Genomic DNA, 26,041 nt, shown 5'->3' with positions numbered 1-26,041 from the left:
AAGACCTTAAAGTACTTGGTAAACTGGCTTTGGGGATGACATTCAATTCTCTGTGCTAATATTTTAACGCTTAATCTGAGCTGAGATCTAAGGGGTTTGTTTCAGCGTGGATATCGTATGGAGAAAACCCAGAATAACCCAAAATAATTGGCATCCAAAATAACAAGCTTTCAGGACCAGGAGACTAAACTAGACCAGCTGACCATCTGTTGCCTCCTCGTCCATCCTGAAGATCCACAGACAGTTTCTTCTGTAAGCCTCTCAACCCAAAAAGTATTGTCTGCACAAACATATGGCAGGGTCTAAGCACCTTATTAGTGTACATTACCACTGGACAAATCACATTAACCTCGAAGGAGGTGCCATGGCCATACTTTCTGAACCGGAGGGGGTACAAATGCATGTGTTAATGACGATTAAGCGATCTGTTTTTTGACCGCTGCAGCTGCTATGAGGGTGCACACGACTGTGAGAACCTGGCAGGGGGTTGATTTGAAGGAAAACAGCAGCACCCACCTCCTGGGAAATGCTGTGAGTTGCCCCGAGTTGCTCAGTCTAAGTCGTGCTAAGAAGCAGGTTTGAGCGTCTCTGCTGGCACAAGAGATAATCTCTTCCTTCAATATATGATTGACCAATGTTTTATCGAAAAACAGACAAACATTTAAAGCTGGGATGACCAAACAACCGGATTCATTTAAGTGGGAAGTCCAGGGCAGGTTGACTTAGGGAAGACGGATGAATGTGTAAATTTATGAGACAGCCCATCTGTAGCCTGAAGCTTAAGGCTAAACGGTTAATTACGGTTTATGGACTTCGGCTAGATTGTGCGCTGAAGGGACAGCGTAAATAAAACACATCATTACTCAAGGGGGAGAGAATTGGCCGCCATCAAGGCAAAATTGACATTTTTCTGCCTCTGAGAACCTGTTGCTTTGCAACAAAGCTTCTTTTAATGCGACCCCGTCCAGCACCCATGAATGGCCTCAGCGGAGCTGAGTGCAGGGTGCGAGCTGTCCCAATGCACAGTTTGCCAAACATAACAAAGTAAACAGAGGTTTTCTCACACTTAACAAGCAAGAGAGTGAAAGGGATATCTAAGTAAAACACTCAAAGCTGGTACCCAGTATAAAAGGGAAAATAATATTTCTAATAAGACGGCAATCTGAGAGGCATTCGTCAAATTAAATCTAATGTTATACAGCTCGCCAGTTATTTATGGAGTGCCGCGTCTCACTGCTTTTGCATAATTCCTTCCCCATATGTTACGGATAGGGTTTGGCGGTTTGCATGGCAGGCAAGGAAAGCATATCGACAGACACAAAGTGCTGCTTTTTCCTCATATTTTAGGGCCTGTGGTGAAATTTAATGAAGTGATGTGCCTTTTGTGTTTTTACTACAATGGTGCTTTTATTTGCTGCGTTGTTGAATATTTGGAAATCCCTATTAAGCAGTGCATCTGTGGAACGTTCTGTAACTGTTTTCCATTTTATGGTGACACAGCAAAACCAGCAGATCATAACCAGTTTGAGAAGTGAAAAACACACACTGGCAGTATAACTCGCTCACAGTACAACTCCATAATGTTTGTACGTTGGCCATAAAAATCTGAAATATGACTTTGGAAAAGTGCTCAAGAGGGGAGGAGGGCAAACCTTTTTCACACACAGATTTCATTATTCATCATTTCGTTATAACATTGGCTTTGCTAGAACTGGATGTGCAAGTCAGGGTCCTTCAGAGAAACACAGCAAATAAACATCATTAAAAAAATTCATCTTGCCAGGATAATCATCCAACCCAAACGACCTTTTAAAAAAAAAACATTACTTACCAAAGCCATTAAACATTGAGATTGAGCTATTGTTAAAGTGTACCAGGGAATGGAAATAAGAAAACAGACAAGAGGAAAAAACTCAGCAAGACCACATTGTTGCTGCACCATTTTTTAAGAGCTAATCCAGAATGTTACTGCTCTGTTAAAAGTTCATTTGAGGAACCTGATATTTTACTTGGCTATGTCCTGTGTTGCCACTAGACTGCATACTGCCTGAAACCTTCAGCATTGGACCCCATTAAAGATTTACTGTGGCAAGCGTTGGACAGTGATCTAGCAACGTTTTAACACTGCCTTATCAGTCTTCTGCCTTATCAGTCTTCTTACAGGCCTTCATTTGCCCTAAATTTCCATTTGACTTATCTGCTAGCGACTTGGAGATTTATCCTCAGGTTACATGTTATGTCTTGTTCAAAACTGGATGACAAGAGATCATTGTTCAATTAATCAAGTCAGGAAAAAAAAACAAAAAACAAAGACATTTTTATACACCAGTTTCATGGGAGCTATTTACGAGTATAAAGGATACTGCTTTAATGTAGTGATGGTCATTAAAATTCTTCATCTGCTAAGCGGTTGTTTAGCGCCCCAAAACTTCCCTCACCCACCAGCCAAAAGGCCATATACAAACAGCGTGGCACTAGGGAGCGATGTGCTGGAGGGATGTGAAAGACATGGGATTTCTATGCGGCCGTATCCGCCATTAAAAGCATGGGCCAAGGGATTTACTGTGCCTTCCCTTTAATAAATGTGACCAAACATGGTGCATCTAAATGCACCCCGAGGACGCTCTCACCACCGCACGCAGACAGACTCACACAAACTCAAAAGGCAACAGCCATAATACACAAATACAAATGTATAAACACACATAAAAAGCCAAAAATACATGCACGTGCAAAATATGTGCAGACACAAGCATGTGCATACAACCGTGCCTAAAAATACAAACAAGTTTTAATTATATCTAAATTTTACATCAATTTTGGTTGCTTTTAACTCAATTTCTTACATACAACATTCAGGCTTTTTCAACCAAGGGATGTTAAGCTGGGAGCAATTACTTCCAACATGATCTTTGATGTTAAAATCCAAGAAAGGCACAGAACAGGAAGTGTGAAAATAAATAATAAAATCCTTAAAACCCAAATGAAATCATTACAAAGTAACCCAAAAGAAGAATAGATAATTATCCATATAAAAACTCCTAAAGACAACAGTAACAAACATCTAATTGATGCCTAAGAAAACTTTTCTTGGTGATGAGTCCTTAATAACTTTACACCGTAGATAAGCCCTGACCCCTAAACGTCCCTCTTGCTTTCCAAAAGTGTTCCATCATAGGGGAACAATATAAAAAAAAAGCTTCTGGAAAAGGTTTTTGCTTACTGAGAAAATAGTTTCTACAGAGACAGGTGAACCCAGCAGGTATCCTCACATGATGTAAAGTACTTCAATTTATGTACACTGAAAAGCAATTGTTTAAAAAAAAGGAAAGACAAGAATGCTATCTAACGTTGGTGCGTTGGCACTCGGCTGCAAAAAAAAACACGCACACAACACCAGCTGCCAGATAAATAAAAATATATTATCTTCAACCACAGATGCCCACTTAAAGTGATTCCATAAACACTGAGTGGCAAAAGTATGTTACTGTTTGGCTCTGCTGGAAATCGTATTGTTTCACATGCTTCCATGGGGCAAAACCGTTGTGTTGCTAAGCAGTTGCTTACAAATCTGATCTGCCTGCAGCCGATCCCAGATGTTGGCCTGGCGTTAAGATCAGCCACGGACCCTGCAGCCCCTCATGTCTCCTGCTTTCTGCAAAACTTGTTAAATCAGAAATGCTGCAAACAACTTTCCATAAACTAGGAAATTAGAGAGAGAGAAAGAGAGAGAGGAAACAGAAATATCAGACTTCTGATCTTAAAGTTTCCTCTCAACAAGATGCCTTGTAAAACACCTTTAAGCAGCTTGTAAGGATGCCACATTTTCTGTGGCTATGCACAGATTTTCAAATTATAACGTCTGCCATATTCTGCTGCTCTCCCGGGCCAGAACACAGTATGTGAACCAATGCTTTTGTTTCCATCCATTTTATGACAGATTTCAGTCAGCAAAGCAGGCAGAGAGGGTCCTGAAGCTCTGTTCAGGCTACAATTAATGAGTTTACCTTCACTGAAATGACTGAAAAATGTCACAGGAGGATGGTACGGTAATCACAACAGCAGATAGAAAAAGACATCTGCAAATAGGAAAACCTTTAAACAAATCATAAAACACAACAGCAAATATGAAACAATGTATTAATTTCTACCGGAAAAGGTAGGGCCTATCTAGCAGAGGATGGACCCTTGTGATTGGACAGACGGGCTGTGTGTCTTTTAACAGGAAGGAGAGGTGAAAAACACGCAAAAGGGCCTGTTTTGAAAACATGAGTACTCCCGAAGATACCTTCACTATTATTAAGTACTATTTGATGCCGGGCATACAAATGAAGTGATATTTCGTCAACCAATCAAAACATCAGGATGAGTATAAGCACTCTGGAGTAACGTTGGAGAGAAGCAGGGTTATACAGAAGGAATGAAGGGATGCAGTCTAGAAAGCTAGTGAGAGAGTACTCATTTCTTCAAAAACAAGAAATGAGTCCATCTGTCCAATCGCAAGGGTCCGTCCTCAGCTAGCAGTCCATCTTTGATCCATTCACAACATAAGTTTCCAACAGCTGAGAACTTAGAGCACATTTGTCTGATCGTAAGTCATGGTTTAAAAAAACACAATCCTCTTCTGCTCATGATAAAGTGTTTGCACAGTGGCTGCTGCAGTACTACCAAATATGACAGAATACAAGATATAGCTTAAGTCTTTGTCTGACAGAATAATACTTTCATACTGAAGCCTTGGAGTGATAAATCCTCCTGAGTTTTTTCTCTTTCTGTTACACAGTGTTTTGCAGTAGAACTAGTCAAATATGGCAGTGCAGGAAGATATAGGCGGACGTTAACTTGTTAAGATTAATGTTTGTGGTTGAAAATGGGTCATGGTAGACAGCAGACTTGGAGACATGTCTGCACCATCCACCTTCAACATTTCCTGCCAGATAGCGCCTGGGAGAACCATTTCCCCCCACTGTCTCAGCCGAGGCCTCAAAAATGTGAGAAAATGCTGCTGGGTAATTTGGCCTGTACTATGATTATGGTTTTTTTGATATTTTGATATTCTACCCCAAATCCCTCTTTCTGCCTCTTACCAACATTGTACTGCAAAGTCCTGTCAAAATATTTTGGAATTGTTGTCAGGGTACTAAATATGGACTCCTCGTGAAGCGTACAAAAACGAATCGAATCCTAATTAGTATGTACGCTTGTTGGGCAACGTTGTCCATGTGGCACAAACCTCTGAGGAGTATGTGAAGCAAGAAAATCTTAACAAAGCATGAAGGAAAACACTTCTTATGTTAGTCTGGCTTCTGAAAATGTGATGCTTTTTTTCATTAATGTACTCTAGGCTAACCTAAAATGTAAAATTATCCCCCACAAATATGCAAATACGTCACTGACCACAGTAGGTAATGAATACAAGGCTTAAATGTGTGTTTATGTAGTATCTAACATTGTCTAACAAGATACGTTATGCATCATTGTCTCAATTCTCACCAAAGCCTGTGCACATTCAAAAATACACAGCGTTGTGAATACTCACATGGTCAGTCCAGGAATGAAACAGAACCACCCTCAGACCATGACGGCTGTGCCAGAGCAGCTCGGGGAAACTTATACTTAACTGGGATACCATGTGATTTGGCTACAAAGGGGATACGCATGTACTCCGTTAACTACACATTAACCGGCCTCTATGCAATAACAAGTTAACCTTTTATCTGGCTATAACAAGCTCTACCGCTGTATCCAAATAAACAGAAGATGCTGTTTAATCGAACCCGCTGAAAGGATTTCTTAGGGGAATAAGTCAAAAACACCCACTGTTTTGCAAGCTTAAAACTCCCGAATGTTTAGATTATTGTGCCACACAAAAGGAGCACTGTGCACACTGTGAAATCAAAATGCTGTTTGTTGACATTGCTTTTAGTTTATGAAAATATTCTTTTTCAGCTCGGTTCTTGCAGGCTGATTACAAAATGTCATGCTTTGCTGAAATTCAACAATGTCCATGTAAGGACATATTACACGGTGCTCAATCAATCCTTACCAGATCATCATGAACATGTTGAACAAGTAGAATTCAGACATAAACAACTGGCTTTTGGAACACTATAAACTGAAATGCAATACTATAAGGCCAGCAAAAAATCATCTTTTACTACAAAACGGTCAAACATTTCAAGATGCTTTCGGCCGCACCCACAGCTCCACCCTCCACTGCGGTCTCACCTGAGTCGGTGGCTGTGACCAGCAGGATGTATTTCCCCTGAGCTTCGCGGTCCAGAGTCTGGGTCAGGCTCAGCTGACCGCTGGAGGACAGGCTAAACGCGCCCTCGTCATTCCCACCACTGAGCATGTAGCTTAGCTGGCCGTTGGCACCTTGGTCGTCATCTCTGGCAACAACCTGGAAAACACAGAAAAAATCTTCTTTTGAGATTCAGGAAGTCTTTATCGTCTTGTACAAGAAATCATGTGTTTTTCATTTCCAACAGAACAGTTTGTGTGTAATAAATAAAACTGGGAAGCTGTTATAGCACGGCAGCAGGGGTGCAAAGTAAAATGTCCTATACCTTTTTGAGGTACTTTTACTTCAGTATGACTTAAAAAATAGCAAAAATTAAAAATACAAAAACAAGACTATGTAACCTTTGAAACATTCTTCTTCTTACATACTGAATGTTAAATCCTTTCGCATTAAAACATACTCTTGCTCCTTCCAATAACCCTTTGTTTTATTGCTGCAGCTTTACTGTACTTGGTCTGTTACGACCAGTACTTTACGTTGGCTAATATTGGTAAACTAAATACTGCGGTTAAATGGACATACTGAGTCAAGTTGGTGACTGTACCATTGTTCTCTACTTGGGAAATATGAGCATTATTCAGAAAGGGTGCCATATTCTCACTTTAAGTTAAGAACCTAAAAAATGTGCCTTTGGGTTGTATAAATTGACATTTCAGTGGTTTAGTTGACAAGTGATCTCTGAAAAGAGTAGTGCAGAAACACCAGCGCAATGGCCTAAATGCCATACTCACAAAACTCACAAAAAATCTAATTCTTTTAGTTTTCCAGCAGTTCCCCTGTTAATTTTGTCTTTCTAGAAGTTTTTAGTATAGCATTATAGCGAGAAATATGTTGCCCAATTTACACAACCAAACATAGCTGGCAGTAACCATGCTGAGACTTTCCACTGAAGCCGCTAAGGGGTTAATTACCATCATGTTGCTAGACGGCACCTTGATAGTAATTGTTGAGGGAAGATCATTACTAATTCACTTAGTCTAATCAGACTTTCCCAGGTAATCATCAAAAACAGTGAGAACGAAAATATTAGTCAGTCTGACTTTTCCCCTTGCAATGCAACATTAAACTATAACGTTTCACCAGTGTGCCCAAATGCATTGTGGGCCCTGCCTGCCGTGCATGCTCCAGACCGGCACAGCCAGGTTAGCGCACAGATGTGTGTTCTTATGTGTCAAAACCCTCCATGTCTGGACCCCTTCCCACCACATAACTGTACCCTCATTTCCTCACAAGGTACACAAGCGCAAGAAATTGGAATTGTGCCGTCACTGGAAATCAGTCCTTCCCCTCCATTTTTTATGAATGGCTCATTTAGTCATCAGGGCGGTTGGGATGTTAACTGCCTTGTCATGCAATTTAGCCCAGTTTCATATTTCAGTGAAATTCTATAAAGCCCTAATTGTGCGGAGCAAATTGCAGTCATAAATCATTTCTATATCACTTCAGTCACATATTTGCCATGATATTTAGCTAAATAGGACCACCATGGTAAGTAGTTTAGCACCCTGATAAATCTCACATACCTGCACTTATTAAGTTAGTATTACTCCAAATATGTTTAAGGCGTTAGCTTTAAGACTAAAGGTCTTAGAACTATCATTCAAAACACTGCTTTCTTCAAACTGAGGACGTTGTGTCTTTGAACGTTAATGATTTCCTAACTGCTTACATTTTAATAAATGTCTTGACATGAAGAAGAAAAAAAAACAACATACTGACCTGCAAGATGTTTTTTGGAAGGTCTTCCAAGTTCTCCTGAACATTGACAGTGTAAGGAGAGAGCTCAAACACAGGGGAGCAGTCATTGACGTCCAACAACACAATGTTAACGGTTGCGCGGTCCACCCTGGGGCTGCTGCCTCGGTCGGCGGCTTGGACCACCAGTGAATAGGATGAACACGCCTCACGGTCCAGCTGCTTGGCCACAGAAATCACCCCTGTAACCGAATCAATCCTGAAATCAGAGTTGGTGTTGCCTCCTAACACAGAAAATCGGATCTGCCCATTGGTGCCTTCATCTGCATCGCTGGCGAACACCTGGGTGACATCAGTCCCAGTCAAGGTGTTCTCCTCAATCTCGATGTCGTAGATATTCTGCGAGAAGCTCGGCGTGTTGTCGTTGACGTCCAAAACCATCATAGTCACATCCATCGTTGAAGACAGACGGGGTTCCCCTTTATCTGTAGCAACGACTGTGAGGGTGTAGTTGGAAAGCTCCTCGCGGTCCAGTTCCCCAACCAACCTGACGTCACCGTCTATTGTACCAATGCTGAACTTGTTACTTTGAGATCCTTTGAGGGAGTACTCGATGTAGCTGTTGGGTCCACTGTCGGCGTCTGTGGCCTGGGCAGTGAACACGACTGTGTCCACCGGCGTGTTCTCCTGGATGTAGGTCATCCTCTGAGAGGTGAAGGCCGGCGGGCAGTCGTTGACGTCTAGAAGAATGATGGACACCTGGGCAGCACTGGTGAAGCGGGTCATGGGAGGAGGAGCCAGGTCATTGACTGTGATCACAAGGTTGTAGAAGGACTGGATTTCTCTGTCCAAGGCCTTCTTGCTTTGGATGACTCCTTCCTTACTGATGACAAAGTGGCCCTGGGGATCCCCAGAAGCAATTCTGTAGAGGAGTTGTGCATTTTGGCCTGGAAAAAAATGCCAAGAGGGAATCAGAAGGTAATAATAATTCAAAGTTAGATTTCTTTTACAGTGCTGTTTTAAAGCTGTACACTGTGTTAGAGTGTCTGACTAGCAGTGCAAAGACAATTTCCATCCACCATCCTGCATGACAAATAAAATTATAACATCCTTATGTTTAAAGTGCCTATATTATGCTAATTTTCAGGTTCATAATTCTATTTTGATGTTGTACCAGAGTAGGTTTACATGGTCATCTTCAGAAACACCATATTTTTGTTGTACTGCACATTGCTGCAGCTCGTCTAGGTTTAGGTGTTTAGGTCTCTGTTTTAGCTACAGCGTGAGACATCTCACTTGTTTTAGCTACAGAGTGAAACATCTCAATCCAAACTATCTTTGTTGAAATTTGCACATGCTCAGTAACTAAGCAAGGCTCACATAGGCTAGATCACTTTTTCTTCTTTCGTCAGTACAAGTCAATATTAGCTAGGAGACTTCTTCTAAATGAGGGGCACTTGCGGAGTACCTGCAGAACAGGGACATGGAAGTAGTTCTTTTGGAGATTATGGTGAACTGTGTTGTAGCAGAGTTTTGCCATTGAGAAAGAGCTAGCACGCCAGCGCTAGCATGTGCTACGGTTAGCACCTCATCTCGCCTAGTGACATAGAAAGCCGTGTAGAATTTGAACAGCTGACTCGGAGACTGAAGGCAGAGGACATTCAGAAACCGTATCTCAGTCAAAACAGCATGGATGTTTTTTTTCCAAGTTTGTATGTGCGTGGAAGCACCAGTGACAAAAAAATAACACCCCAAATCCCACAAAAAAGTGTTTTCTTTCATGATATGGGCACTTAAAAAAAGCTTGAGTCATCAGATGTTTTTTATTGTTGCTTTAAAAAATGACAAAAATGATTATTTGTTTATGAAAATAGTTGTCAATTCATTTTCTGTCAATTCACTAATATTTGCAGCTGTAGAAAGCTGAAAATTAAAATTTAATTTGGGCTAATAGGAGGAATCTGTGGTAGGGCAGGAATTAAGTGTCTATTCCTGTTAATGTGTACAATTAACTGCAGTATTAACCTGAATTTAAATAGCCAGATAACAGACAGACAGTAGAGGTTAAATGTTACTATTTATGACTTGCATTCATTGTTCCAGATGAGATTGTTAAATATGCTGTATGTGTGTGTGTGAATTAGTAATTTATAGGGGTTTTCTACATCAATTTCCACAAATTGTTCATGTGCAACAGCTGGGGCTCTCTGGCTGCTACTCTTGTCCTCCAAGTAGACAATCCATTCATGTAGCATGATGGATTGCATTCAAAAAAGAAACACAACCACAAACTACATCCAAAACTGATAGTGCGGTTGTGCCATTTTTGTAAATCCCGCAAAATTAAAACATTCATTCAGATGAGATAACTACAGTGTGACTGAGTGGACGGAAGCAGTAAACTATCTATCCTTGAAATCGGGCCTAATCCGCAGCACTGTAACTGGGGGTTAAAATGATCTTAAATTGAGCGTCTGTAATTCAAGTCAAAGGGGTATTCATGTGGAAAGCGCCGGCCGGCACCTTCCCACACTCCGGAGTGTATTTACAGAACACAAGTAATCCCTTATCAAAAGCTTGAGTGCTACTTCCATCTGAGTTGAGGCTACGCCATCTAAAGACAAAGTCTCTGGGTTGGGGGTCAGGGGCTTAGGAAGTGCTAACAATGGCGTTTTATTTTGACAGTGGAAAGCTGCAACTATAAATCTGAAGAGGATGATGCGGTCAGATTATGTGGACAGTGGAGAAAGAAGCCAGACTCTGGTTGAGAACTAGGCAGCGTATTTCCCAGGAATGTAGGTCACAATAACCACATTAGGTCTGGGTGAAGCGGTAATTACAGCGGAGGAGAGTACCGGTGACGGTTCAAATACCACACGGCACTTCATATACAAGAAACCCACCACCTGAAACGCAGAAATAACTCAGGCCACTTAATCATACGGTGAAAATGTATTTCATCAAGTCATTCATGCACGACGCTAAATAAAAAATAATAAAAATAAAATAAAATGTAGGTTTGAAAGTTTCTGTGTAACCAACTGTCATAACTAAATGACAGGCCTACATTAAATTAATCTTCTATGGCTAACTTGACAACACTTGATTTACAAGGTAGGAGAGAACATTACTGCTAAAAACATTCTCAAAGAACTGTTTTCTTTAAATATCCCGTCATTGCTGGGATATTTGACCAGAGTTTAACTTGATTTAACTAAAAAAAACAAATCTATATTTTTCTTTCACTAATACAATGTATCCTGATTTGGCTGTGTTGCCAAATGCTTTGGAATATAGCAAATCTCATATAAAATATAAAAATCTCATCTGAAACCTTATATAGAGTCAAATCAGTGTCAAGATTTGTTGTTTTGTTTCTGATTTTGTCTGACAATAGGGATATTTAATGATCGCCAATTTGTCAACTTGCGTTACAAGTAAATAATCATGTATCTACAATATTAAAACATCAAATTTTTATTTATTTATTATTTATTATTTATTTATTAACTGTATATATCTAGATATAAGAGCTGGATCTACATATCATTTTTATGTATACCTACATATCAGTATTAGCATATGTTTGTGTGTGTATTAGGTGTATGCACCAAAAAGAAATCGCATTTCATGTTTTACAGGCTGCACTTACGTTTGACACATTTTACATTTTTTAAGTTTTACGCATTTGTTTTTTAAATATGTTTTTATTCTAACTTCTTTCTTTTCCCACATGTAGGGTACATACCATCGTCAGCGTCACTGGCCCCAACAGTGACAATACTGGATCCAGGCGGCAGACTCTCCGAGACGGACGTGCTGTACACGCTGGTGTTAAAGATGGGCGGGTTGTCATTCACATCCAGGACGTTGAAATACACTCTGACTGTGCTGGCCTGCCCCCCGCCGTCCCGGGCCTTCGCTGTCAGAATATAGTACTGCTGAGTCTCGTAGTCCAAAGGACGTGTCACGTTGAAAACTCCCGTCACTGGGTTCAAGAGGAAGGTCTCGTCCTCGTCGTCCTCCTCCAGAGAGTAGGTGACCTCTCCGTTTACCCCTGAGTCAGAGTCGCTGGCCAGGATCGCCGCCACGATGGAGCCTGCGAGAGTCAGACGGGTTGGAACACAGAGACGAGAAGTTAGACTTTACTGCCCTATAGAACAATTGACTTTAATATATCTACAGGGGGTTATTAGGGCTGTTTATTAATACCAGTGACTCGGTGATCCCTCTGCCAGTTTTGCTTTTTTAACTCACTTGGCCTGTAACAGTTTTGGAACCAAAACTCTTCCAATCATTGGTATTGAGCTGAAGAAGTAGGGATGAAGATAATGCTTTACCAGCTAATGATGACATTTTTTTTGTATTAGTACTTCACATAATCATATCTCACTTGACATTCTTCTTTCATTTCCAAACATGTTTTTTTTTAAATCTTTGTTGTGAATAAAGTGGGGAGAGTAAAAAAGGAGCTGGGTCAGACAGTTGTCAGTATTATTGTAACTCCTGCTGGTCAATATAGATTTCCATATAAATCAGATATAATTTACTGTCCCTTTGACCTAATAAACTCTTAATTTTCCCCTAAGGAAGATACGGAGGATTTGGGAGAGCTACAATAGTCATATAAAAACATTCTTATAATAAATGCTCTTATAAATTGCTACAAAGAAGCTGCTCCGCATAAACAGAGTTCAGTCTAAGGGCTTTTGCAGAAGACAAAACATTTCCTGTCTGAGTTTCCAATGTCTACAGTCTTTACACGTAAACGTGTTTTAGGTTGTAACTTGATGCTTCATAAGGTGACACGGAGACCTTACCTGGTGCCATGTCTTCGGGGATATCAAATGAATACGTTGCCCGGGAGAACTTGGGCGTGTGGTCGTTGACGTCTTTGACGGTGATGTTCAGCCTCATGTCAGAGGACTGTTTTCCATCGTCTGCGCGTACCAGAAGGGAATATTTTGAACGACGCTCCCTATCCAGCTTCTTGGTGGCAATCAGATCACCAGACTCAGGGTCAATCCGAAAGCTGTCATCTGCCCCACTGATGATGGTGTATGTCACAAGAGCATTGGGACCCTGAGGTGAAGAAAGAAAAATGTAATACTGTAGCTTGTAATTGATCGCAGCTACCTTAGTCAAACGTTTGAGGTCACTTGCAAATTTCCATTCTACTCCGTTATAGACAGAATACCAGCTGATCTGAATGGGTGGCTGATCTTTAATGTAATATGTAATGTAATGTAATACCTACATTGCCCATTATCAGCAACCATTCATTCAATGTTCCAAAGGCACATTCTGTTCACTAATCTGATATCATTTTAAAAAAACTAACTGAGAAAACATTGGAGAATCCTTTTGCAATAATGTAAACACAAAATGTAATCTGAAAACTGCTGCTCTGGTTAAAAAATCAATGTAACTGATCTCAGATGGTATTCTGTCTATAATGGAGTCTAGGCGTAGTTCTAAGCGACCCAGAACTTTTGACCGGTAGAGTACATAGTAACATGAACTCAACAGAATTTGCATAATTAAATCTGCATGTTTATGGCATGAAACCATAAACTTAAGCAGAATTGTGGAATCAACATGCAAGTTCACATTGTCATTGTTTCAAAAGAATTTAAGCTTATTGCAAGCAACAAACCAAAAACCAAATTTGAAGTCAATATTTGCTGGCTACATTTTATGGAGCATTGTTCCAACTCTTTCTCAGGGTTCAGAGCGAAACAGGGGCCAGTAAGTTAGAGGCACTTTGCTGAACCCAGAGGAGAGGAAGAGCATCGTGATTACAAGTATCAAAGCAACTCTATCCGGTAGGAAATCACTTTACCACACGTTAGCATGTCACGTCTCCGCATCAAGCTACCTACTTATCTAGAATGAATGAAACCTTTCTTCATGTGGACCATCCATAAAGGAGAGGCTTGTGGTTTCAAAGAGACCACGCTATAGTTCGCAAGTCAAGACAGAGACATCAACAGAAGACGGAGAAAACGGATGTAGAGTTATTATACCCAGCTAACCTGCACAAACATGAGACAAATTCCAAACTTCAAGCATGTCTTAAATTAAAAAGAAAACACCCCGCACAATTGCCCTACGTTAACAAAAGAAGTAACTTTATTAATGTCATTGGAAATAAAATAAATCTCCATCTTACCAAATCAATTGTCAATTATCAAGTCCTAAAAGTCTTGTCACATATGTCATGCAGTATTTGACAAAATTGAAAGTGTCGGTGACTTGAATGAAGACAGTTTAAGGTGAATTGCTGCACAAGTATAATGAAAAAAGTTCATGTTTCAACAAGATTTTCACAAAATTCGACTTGTTTGGGGCAGGGGTTAAGGTTATGCCACTAAAATAGTCTGATTTCTTTGGTAGTTTTGAAAACAAAAACAAAATAACGTTACACTTTAGAGAGTGACATGACACGGTAATGAAAATGTCATAAACATTATACACAAGTCAAACATGTTTATGACATAACGCTTCTTTAAGTAAGTGTCATACATAAATTATGGTTAGGGTTATGGTTAGGGTTCATATGTCATGACAGTGTCATGTCACTCTTATGTAGATACCAAATATATCATTCCTGTGGCTTATCATGAAAAGGACAGGTCACAATAGACAGAGAAAAAGAAGCAGAAGCTGAATGGCAATGTTCTAGTGAGACTCCATCTCAGTCTTTGAACTTTTGGGGGCTATAGTGTTCCTCTATAAATGCAACTAATAGATCCTCTATTACCTTGGACAAGTACAAGGGCCATGACGCACGTGATAGCTACAGCAAGAGTTTTTGGAATAGAAGAGGTGGACTGAATGTAATATGACAACTGAATGAGCCTGACGACGGAGCCTGACATTTATATTTGTGCCGGGGACAATAAGAGATCAGACAACTGTATCACTGTGTGTCTTCTGCCAAAAAGAAAAAAGCAACATCAAAAAGCTACAGCCATTCAGTGAGATGAAGCTCTGGTTACAGCCGGTTAAGAGCTAAGCTAAAAGAGACTCTTTCAGCTATGTCTGATGTTTGTGTGGTTCTTTTTGATCCTGCCGGGACAATGGAAAGGCTTATATAGAGACGCGTTGCATTAAGCGGTTGCTCTATCTGCATGTCGACACATTTACTGCCTTGGTGGACAATAGTGCTCACATAACAAACTATATTTTAAATCAACGGTGTGCATGCAGTAATGTCTAAGGGTAACGTTAGCACTCTGTGTCTTACTTCTCACTTAATCTGTATCTTTCAGGCATGCATTTGCTAAGCATGCAAGTTAGTAAGCAATATTCAACCCCACCCGAACAATTGAACACTTTGCTATGGGAACACAAGTGCTGCTATTTTCTTGCATTAGCATAAAGTTTTACTATAGACAACACCCTGTTGTTGCGCTGCTTGTCGCTGCTTAGCACCTTTGCCTCTCTGATGCCAGTGCCTCCCTGTGTTAAAGGCTTCCGATGAAAATGACAGACAATGCTCTGCTTCTTTGAATGGTTTTGCTGTTAACTGCTGTGAGTTGATTGTTTTTCCCAAAACCGTTCTTTTTGAAAATAACCACACTGCAGAAAATGGCAAAAAGTCTAATTCCGTAGCAATAAGTAACAATGGAGCACACTGCTAGATAAAAAGTGATAACAAATTAAAAGAGCAAGTATTTAAGGAGTAAATATTTAATTATTTTACACAATATGGTAATTGAAGAGACAGAATGAAAATATCTTGTCCGTCACAAAGACAAATTACATGTTTTCTTTCCCTTTTGTGCATAAATGGCAATGCTCCAAAAAGTCCAGACAATGTGGTTGTTTGCCAAAAGATTTAGACAGAGTCAATATCGTAAAGCCAAGTTCATGACTTGCTCTTATCTCTTTCCCGTGGTCTGTTATATGACGGATAAAACCTCCGTCTTCTTGACCCTGTCTCTCATTACATTAACAGAGACCTGGTCAGCGATCCAGGCCCAGTAAAAAAATAAACGAGGGAGATGAGGACGACGGAGCGAGGCTCCAATCATTTAAGGACCCTGCTGTCATCAATCAGTAGCTCCAGATCTGGCAATCCCATCAACCACATGGGCTGCAGTCCGGAACCCAACACCCGCGGTTCACCAATTAATTTTCTGATAGGGTTCAAAGGCAGAGGAAGGGCAGTGGGAGAGGCCGAGCACGGGGTCCATCTAGGCCACAGTCCAACACTCACATACCTATACAAATTATGAACACAGGCGTGCATTTATACACATAAACATATCTACACTCTCATGTGTAATGCACTAATCCTTATCTCTTTCTTTACTAAACTTGCATAAGTAGTTAAGATTGTAAACACTTTCATACACTTCATTTTGCAGATGAGTGGTTTTTGGGAGCAAGCTGTTTCTATGAGAAGTGAGAGGTGCAAAGCCAGACAGCGCCGGCAGGGATAGCAACGAGCACGCTAGCCAATCATAATACAGACTCATGAAAAACAAGCAACATGTTGTCACTGAGAGCTCAGACATAAAGCCCTTTAAAAGGTAGAGATGGACCAACCAGCTGCACTCCTGCTTTGTACATCTGTTTTCAACACATTTATAACTGCAAGAAGTGTCCAGAAATATTCTTGTGGTGGATGTGTAAGCCTCTGGAACACATTACTGTTCATTTTTAAGGCTATGCTTACTTTCAGAGACCTCTCCTAAATTGTTCCATTGTTATGTTTTTTACCTGTAACATATTTTCCACATAAGGTCAGAATTCTATAAAACATTCACAGTCTTTCCAAAAACACAAAAGGCAGCATTTCTCGTTCAAATGAGGTGAGAAACCTTTTCAGAGAGGCCAAGCCTGCAATTAGAAAAAAAGAGCTAAGTTCTATATTGATTTTATTTCAACCCCACTGCAACCTCTTCCTTCTTTTTGAGGTGGAAATGGGTGTAGCGAAAAACGGATGCGTAGAAACAGCATTTTAATACCCTCACACATGAATCCCACATGTAGCACTGTTAAATTGGATGGGATCATTACGATGTCTGAATTCAGCATGTCAGCTGGCCAACAGTTTGCACTCTTGGCTACTCTGCATTGGCTCACACATGTGGCTTTCTCAACAAGGGCTCCAATGCGTTCCGTACGCGTAACTTAAGTTTCCTGCATAAGGATGTGGGCAAAGACTTGGCTGGCCTCATATCTGGCTCCAAGTGAGAGCTGGAATTAAGCACAGGCTTTTATTTAAGCAACCTATTCATGGCTGCAACAAAGCTTGGAGTAAACATCTCTAGAATATGTATTTCCCAAAAAAGGCTTCTCTACATTGTCTCCCAGTGTCTCTATGTTTTCCTTTTCATTGGAATCCCTGCCTTGAAGCAAAATGTGTCTTCTCTTGAATGGAAGTTTTTTTAATTGATCATATGGGAAGACTTATCTGCGCATGTCTGTATGCAAAAATGTATGCTAAATTGTCTCCTAATTACTTAAAGCCTAAAGTTTTACCTTACGGCTCAGGCTAATACTGAAATGTGAGGAAAAAGTGAACAACTGCACAGTTTGATTTCATTTCCATATGCTTACAAGATCAAAGCTGTGACTTTGGCGCTAAAAAAAGAAAATAATCAAATAAAGTCCTTAAAATCCCCCTACTGAAAAGACTGACCTGCCTCCAGGTTTGAGATTTACAGCCAATATAGTATTCTGACAAAAAGGAATGGCCATAGGTGAAATTTTGTATGACTTTTCTCAAATTGGAGCGAAGAGAAGGGGGTGAGGCAACAGCTGTGCAATAAAAGATGTGTGGCCTCATGAGTTAGCATTAAATTTGAGTCCATATTCTCTCCTTTTAATCTATTTGGCCTGACTTTTTCCATTCACTTCAACTGTGTCCTTTGGCTTGGGTGGGGGACCACAGACCTCGGAGATGCCGGCAGGGCCTATGTTTCGCTCACTGCAGGATTTAATGTCCATATCCTGCCTAAAGCAGCTAAAGATGGAGCTTTTAACTAATTGAGAGTGATCTTGGTGATGTAATGTGAACTATGGGGGCCACAGAGGGACTATCGGAGCAACAGGCCGTTCTCCTACAGTCTCTGTGACCCTAGGGGCCTCAACGCGTCTCAGATAACGTCAACACAGGAGACAGAGAGGAAAATTCTGTGTATGTGTGTGTCTAGAACAGAAAATGTATGAAGATTCAAAGTGGTCTATGTGTTTTTGTTGATGCGTGTGGGTGACAGAAGCACAATCTTTCTTGTTATCACCATATCTTGTTCTCCCCCTAATCGGCTATATTTACGACGTTCCAGTTCTGGGATTGTATAGGTGACGCTACTTCCGCCGGATGTCCCTCTTTTTAGGCTGGGTGTCCATCAGCTTCTGCTTTCTTTGTGTTATGATTCTATACTCCCGTTGAATTATGACCACTATTGTTAACTGCTCCTCAGATCTCTGCAGGGTAGATCCAGACATCTAGCTAGACTATCTGTCCAATCAGACTTTTCATTTGCACGACTAAAACAACTTTTGTGTACAAATGTTCCACCAAAACAAGTTCCGTCCTGAAGCTATTTTGCAGAGGCACCGGCATTGTGTCTGGGGCTTACGCTGCCAAAGACAATTGACAACAATCCAGAACACATTTTGCTTCCATCACAGAATGCTGTGTGGACTAGCCAGAACCAGCGCTGTGGAGGAAGGTCTGGCAATCTGAGACTATCCATTTAATAACCATCACCTCTAAAACTCCTCCTGTACCTCCCCTTCTTTATGAAATACCCCCTATGGACAACTTTTTATTGTTCTATCTATTGCTCATACGCACATATATTAACTACCATGTTCTTAATAAAGTTTTAATGGCTTTTCTGCTTTTTTGCGATAAAAATGGTCCAACATAAAGATACTAAATGTTGACTTAGCTTCATTCATTATTGACAGCTGCATTGGCCTCAAAATCTCACTTGAATCTACAGTGGTTTCTACACTTTAGGAACAAAAAATTAGAGCATATTTTCAATCCAAATTACTCCCAGGATATCTTTTTTTAAAGCTGTGGAGTGGAGAATGGGCACAAAAAAGTCCAAAAACATTGTCAGACAGAATAGAAACTGGGGGAGCAAATACCTTGTCTGCATCCGTGGCTGTTAGCTGCATGATCTTGAAGCCATCTCCAACGTTCTCCTCAATGGTCACATCAAGAATATCATTAGGGAAAACAGGCGGGTTGTCATTGACGTCCTGCAGCGTGATCTCTACCTGCAGAGGAAGAATAAACACCACAGTTTCTGTTAAAGATTTGCCAAATTGCACTTGCTACAGCTGTTAAGATTGCCGCAAAAAAGAAGAAAAAACCCTGCGTTCTTATTCTTGGATTTTAGATGATGAAGAAGCTGCACAAGAAGGGGAAAGTTATTCTCTGACTCCAGAGAGACTGGAGAGGAAAAGCTGTGAAATGATGAAGAGTGGTATATTGACTTGTAAGGTCAAAAACTAAGCAGAATGAATTATTGTTTTTCCAAATATCCTGTAGGCTATTTAGATTTAATAGTAGAAAATGTCTGCCCTTCAAAGCCAAACCCAGCAATTACATATTCCGGTCATCATTGCATTAAGACCAGAAACCTTTAACATCTGTTTTGCTATGTAAAGATGTTAAAACATTTGAATTTTTTTTTGGAAAACAGCATATAAAATCTACAAGAGAGGTCAAACCCAAACAGAATGGGTTAGCTTATGGCTAGTTACAGCTAGCTAGTGAGATAGCAAATTTACTTGTACCGTAATTGAATAATCATTGTTGATTCTCCAACAAGTAATTAGACCAAATAAACAAAGCAGTGACTAAATGTAATTATAATGGTGAGAAAAAGAAGTAATACTAGATAAATGAGTCCTACTACTTGGCCAAGCTTAGCAAAGTAGCAGCAATGCTAACTGCAACATGAATCATTTTAACCTCTGTCCGAGACTAGCTGGTGATTATAAATCCATGAGCTGGTGAGATAGCGTTAGCTAAATCTAATTTACCCACTTTTTCCTACCTGCTTCCACATTTTTTATAATGTTGGTAGACAATGTTTATAACATTTTTTATACTCCACTTGGAGTTTGTTTAACCAAATGAATCAGGCAGTAGCTAAATGTAATTACAATGGAAAAGTAACATTAAAAAAACTAAAAGTAGGGAACTAGCCCTTAGCGGAGTAGCAGTCACTGCCATCTCTGTCTCAACTCAATTGATTTCATGTGATTTAAGGTGGTTAAGCTGCATTTTAATCACATGTCTAAACTTATTTCATTACAGATTACTGTAATAAACTAGGTCATTATAGAAGAAAGTCAAAGAAGAAGCAAGGACACTTGTTTTTTGACATTATTAGTCTGTACTGTACCAACCTACTAAACTCACCAACATAAACTAATATATCTAGAGAACTGCATCGTGGGTATAACTCCCACCCCACTGTCACTTGAGCTCGTGGAAATTGTACAATCTACAAATTGACTTGAGGCTCTTTTTTTCCATAGAGACTTACAGTGAGTGTAACTGTAGAGCAAACTAACTGCAGCTCAGGGATTTTAACTTTCATGTCTAAGAAACCTAAATAAACACACATTACTGTAGACCACATACCCCCCCTCATGTGAATAAACCTTGTCCCATATAGTGAGACTTGTTCTGATAACCTAAACGTATTACAGACGCAGCAGTGGCAGGAGTCAAACCTATGATTAGATCAGTTGTTTACATTAATTATGTGATTTCAAGTAATTCAAAATGACAGTTAACTTTTTCTCATTTTACAAAAAAGACCCAGTGAGGCCACTTAATTAAGGATCCGCAATGGTTCTTTCACCACACTTGGAGACCCTTTCATCACCATCCTGGTTTTCTGTTAACATACAACAAGACCAAAGCATGTGGACACCTAGCCACCTAAAGCAGGACAGAGAAGCAGTTACACAAGCTCAGCAATGCAAATGACTGAGGGTAAATGGAAACCCAGGAGACAGTGAGAGTGAGACATTTATGGTGTCAGATGTTCTGTGTGTGGTGTGGCGATATTGCATTTTCACTCATATCCCACAACCTAAACTGCGATCTGCTCCGCCTCATCCACTAACCCAAATATGCATTTCAAAGCCAGTAAACACGGCTCGCTTTTGAATCATAGCAGACATTTTGCTGCACATTCTCTGTTTATTGACTTTATAAATATGGAAAAGACGGGTTTAAATTCTCCAGTGATAGGACCTCCATTAATGTTGACTCTGATTATGGTAATTCATGTGCCACGCATCACAAGATGCCCCAACTTCTCTTTCACAACCCACTGAAACACACACACACACACACACGCACACACACACACAAACACAAACACAAACACAAACACACACACACACACACACACACAGACACACACACACACACACACACAGATGAGATGAAATAGGAATTGGGAGAAGAACAATTGTGGACAAAAGTCCACAATGGGTCCAGCTTTTGAGGCAACAAGAGTTTCCCAGCAGGCATTTATGGAGCAGACAATAGGCCTCAAGGCCGTAGAACCATAAAGGTGTGTGTGTGTGTGTGTGTGTGTGTCAATGCTATTGACAGGAAAAGCAGAATTCGAGTCACACAAATGCTACAAACAGTAGCAGGAAACTCTTTGTAACAGCTACCAGTCTCCTTTTGGAAAAAGCTCAATTCATTAAAGATGACCCAGAATAAAAATATTTAGGGGGACATAGCTAAAAATGGTGTCTGAGTCTGGCTGAATAAAACATGCTTCTTGCTGTTTACAGCTATGACACTTATTGCAGCAGGGCAAGTCTGCAAATCTCATCAATAAACACCCGTTTATCCAATCTGCTTGTGCCAGGATGAGTTGATGTTGTCCACTTATTGAACCGGCTCTGAGTTGGTGTCTGCATGAGTGGAGATAATTACAGAAGAACAAGACAGATTATGTACTGGGCACCAGCTATGCAAAAGTCGTATAAACAAGCCACAATGGCAGCGGCTCTCAACTCAACTTGCGCCTGAGCTGAGGGACAGAGACAAAGTCAACAAACAATGAATATTTATCTCCCGCCCTGTGTGTCCCCTTGATGTGTAAATAATGCAAGGCCCACTTCTGAGGAGTGAACTAATTAGGGTAGAAGTGCAGTTTTGAGAAATAATTATGCCTCACGCTTCCAGTTTGCATTACCCAAGCTCCCACGGGACAGGAATATATCACAGAGCTTTGAGGAAAAATTCATTGGAGGAAGAGGAAGCAAGGTCAAGAGGGGGGAGAGGATGAGAGAAGCAGGAAGAGAGGTTTTGTTCCCTCTACCTGGCTGCGGTGGACCCAGACGCCCTGGCTGAGGCAGGTGAAACACATTAGTTTACATGGAAAAGATTGTATTTCACGAACTAATGTTTCAAGTTGCAGGTGCTGCTAAAGGGATGCCAGGGTTTTATTATTTATGGGGAGGTATGAATGATTCACGCGTCAAGTGGTTCCTGAGCCCTGTCTATTATGAGACCTAAAGTGAGGTTGAGTGATAAATTAATCTTTTCACAAAATTCCCAGAGCTTATATTATATATGCAGAACTGACAGGTGGGATAATTTAAATGTCTGAGCTTATTTTATGTAATATAGTCTCCTTTATCACTCATAGAGTTTAAATTTAAAGACATACCTGGCATTTCTGTGCTGACCCCAATATAAAAGGGAAGAATGGATTTTTAATGTGTTCAAAACAGAAGAAAATACACCTGAAGAATTCAACAGCAACGTGTCTTTTCAGTAAAAATGTCCCAATTATTTTGAATAATACACTGACCTCACTGGAACTTCTAACCAAAGGAATTGTCCATATGAAAGCTGTTGAGGGAGAGATCTGTGGATTATGACCAAAGAGTAACCAAAACATTTATTCTGGAAGCAAAATGTGCTGTTGCGTTTGTTTTATTGTTGCTATGAGGAGCACAAATGAAATTCCATTAGCCTCTAATGTACTGGGATGGAGGCAGAAGTTTCAAAAGAGTATTGGCACAAAACACCAAAACCTTCTGTGTGGCAAGGGCTTTTTAAGAAATGACTGTGTATGTTTTTGTCATTTGGGTGAACTAACCATTAGAAAGTATCAAAGTGTTGTTACATCATTCATTCCAATTTTGTATTACTGACAATCTAACCCACATCTAACCATCTTTAAAATGACTTGCTTGTGGAAGCACAGCAGACATCAAAGTACAGACATTTACCTCAAAAGTAACAGAATACACCAAAAATACTTCTTCCATCCCACCACACTGTAATTCCCGAAGTGAGAAGAAACAGTTCTGGTTACAGCTGAAGGTAAAAGCATCACCTTCGTCCCTGAGAGCAAACAACCATTGCCATTTTTCCCCACATCTAAAAAGTGGAAGTAGCACACGTTTTCATATGTTTCCACCTTAAAATGTCTCATTCTTGCAGTTATGCCAAGACCTCCACAGACAGACAGACAGACAGGGGGGGAAGTCACTGTAGGAGCAAACAATCCATTATTTGAGCACAATCCCATGTAGGCTGCACATATTTTGTCAGCTACCTACTCCGTTATTTCCTATAACCAGTAGAGGGTCTGATTAATTAAGTGAAGAATGGTTTGTATTACAGATGAGTAATACAGTGCATGCTTGCTCCATTGAACACCCTGAATGTCTGAGTGAAAAAGGTTGAAATACCCATCATTAGCACATTTCTTCCATAGAGAAGAAAAGTGAACTCTAGTGCAACTGATGCAACAGTTGGCCTGTAAATGTTGAGCTCATCTGATCATAAAAATTGGAAAAGGGTGCGCCTCCTGCAGGAAATAATCATTTCAACATTTTTAAATGTCTCCTTATATGCTGTTGACGAGTCTGGGTCAAGGGTTGGGGGATGCACTGACTTCCAGCACTCGTTATACTTGGCCTCTGAGATTGAACAATTCCACTTTGCATCATCCATTTTTCACTGATGTGCACATGAGCCCGAGTTGGACGTAGTTTGTCAAAAAAATCTGGGATCACAAAGCAATTCCAAATATAACACTTCATCATGGAGTCAGAGCCAGAATCCTGTGCTGTTAAAAGATATTAGTCAGGCTTTGGCGCAGTATAAACAGCTAAATGGCAGAATGAAAGACAGTCTTTGTGCTGATTCCACGACGTATGATAAATAAATAACCAAATCTATTCCAATCTAAGGTACAATAATATATATTAGTTACAATGACAGGATGGTTATCTAAGATGGTTATCAGCTGGGGCTTTGGGTAATGGGAGGACTGTGACCGAGTCGTAGGCTGGTTCACTTGGGCTGGTTAGCAGAGTATTCCAACAGAAGCAACAACAACAAAAAATGCTCTAATTGGGGTGCTTCTCCAGAGGAGCATTAATGTCATCTTTGGGCCTTCTCATATGCAGACGGAGAGGTTATACATCCCTTCCAACCGCTGACTGTGAAACCTCTGAAGAACCACTCCCAAGCACGTCAGTAAGAACGTTGCATACTTCCCACAACTGCTTTAACAAAGTATTTAACTCCAAGAGGATTCTAACCAACTCCCTGCACATTGGGAAATCATTCTTTCCCCAAACGTTCCTGCTCTATTTAAGAGCCACCATACTGTAACGAGGAATCGGTCATTCTCTGAACTTTGAAAATGGATTAACAACCGACGGAGAAAAAGCCCAGGCCTAGGTCTGGGTTTGCGTCGCTTAAGCTGAAAACCGTATGGCATGAGCCAAGCACATCTGATGAATGCTCTGCTTTGTAAGAGGACGTGTAAAGTGTGTGATAAAATGCCACATTCAACGTAAATAATTCCCTGAGATGTGCAGACAAAGACCATCGTTGTTTCACTTCATCTTCACTTCATTCTCTACCTCTCCTTGTGGTTGTTTCAACTGTTTAGATAGAATGTCACAAACTCTTTGCTCCAGATGAATGGGAAGTTAAAGAAGGTATGGGTTCTGTGGCTCAAGGACACTGGTAAAAGTGCCACCTGAGCTCTATCTTTTAACAACATAAGAGAATTAGGACAAGGTCAAACTGTACGGTTTCTTTAACACGTGTACAATCGCAACGGGCTCTATCTGTCAAACAAATGCCTGCAAAGTCATTCATCTACTAACCACAGTCCTCGGGCTCTGCAAAGTGCAAGCGCGCTCTGGAGACTGGAATTTGAGCGTGCTGGAGATGGGACTGTGCCCGGGAAAAAGCAGACAAAGCTGGACGTCAGCCAAACCTCAACGCACTGTGCAGGAGAGAAGTCAGGACACGATCATATCCCCCTCAAGTTCCCTCAAAATCTTCAGCAGTCCCATGGAAAAAGTAAGAGAAAGAGACAGACAAAACAAAACAGGGCAGCCTGCAAACCATCACAAAGCACCTTGGCCTTATATAACCAACAAGGGGAGAGAGAGGAGAGACAATGTTGGACAAGTGGTTTTAATAAAGGGGATCACTGTCCTCTCGGCGGACCACTTCACCAACTGTTAAAAGATTGTTTGTCTACAGCAGGCCCCTTCAAGCCCCCTGCAAACCCTTGCCAAGAAAGATTCCCGCTGAGCATTTCGGGTGAAACATATGATCCAACAGAACGAACAACCCACCAGGTCATCTGGACCAGTCTATTGATTCACAGAGGTTCTGGGTTTGCCGACATCTCTGCACACAGGAGAGTGGAAACAAATCCTGATGGATTGCCATTTATTATGGTCCCGTATCCGGCCATGAGCAGTGCAAACTGGGCTTCTTCTTCACTATAAACAGCCGTAACTCTTTCCCCCTCGTTCATACCTGAGAGAGTTAGATGGAAAGTTTAATTAGACCGTGTGCAAGATCAGAGTAGAGCTAACGGGAGGCGAGACAAGATTTAGCTCTCCTTGAAGCCGGAGCACAATTCAAAGCCATCACCGAAATTACCATAGCCTATTAAATGCTGCGTGCTCTGTATCCCCGGATTAGGAGGTTAGAAGAACATCAAAACACTATCACAAGCATTTTCTCCTTGTGAGATG

The 26,041-nt window shown here is 40.7% G+C and overlaps 1 protein-coding gene across 2 annotated transcripts in view; it reads right to left on the bottom strand.

Annotated features, from left to right (window-relative positions):
• Window positions 1-26,041, bottom strand: part of LOC117951501 (protocadherin Fat 4) — a 103,061-nt gene that overhangs the window by 32,262 nt on the left and 44,758 nt on the right. For both annotated transcript variants that reach the window (XM_034883226.1, XM_034883227.1), the window contains exons 2-6: window positions 19,118-19,249; window positions 12,820-13,081; window positions 11,748-12,098; window positions 8,024-8,946; window positions 6,229-6,403 (exon numbers count right to left, since the gene is read on the bottom strand). In XM_034883226.1, the coding sequence (XP_034739117.1) occupies window positions 6,229-6,403; window positions 8,024-8,946; window positions 11,748-12,098; window positions 12,820-13,081; window positions 19,118-19,249 (1,843 nt within the window). The remainder of the gene's footprint in view (window positions 1-6,228; window positions 6,404-8,023; window positions 8,947-11,747; window positions 12,099-12,819; window positions 13,082-19,117; window positions 19,250-26,041) is intronic.

This window comes from Etheostoma cragini, chromosome 10 (assembly GCF_013103735.1).
Source record: "Etheostoma cragini isolate CJK2018 chromosome 10, CSU_Ecrag_1.0, whole genome shotgun sequence".
NCBI classification, from domain to species: domain Eukaryota; kingdom Metazoa; phylum Chordata; class Actinopteri; order Perciformes; family Percidae; genus Etheostoma; species Etheostoma cragini.
Note: the sequence above shows the minus strand (reverse complement) of the source record. Positions and strands in the feature narration are given on the sequence as shown.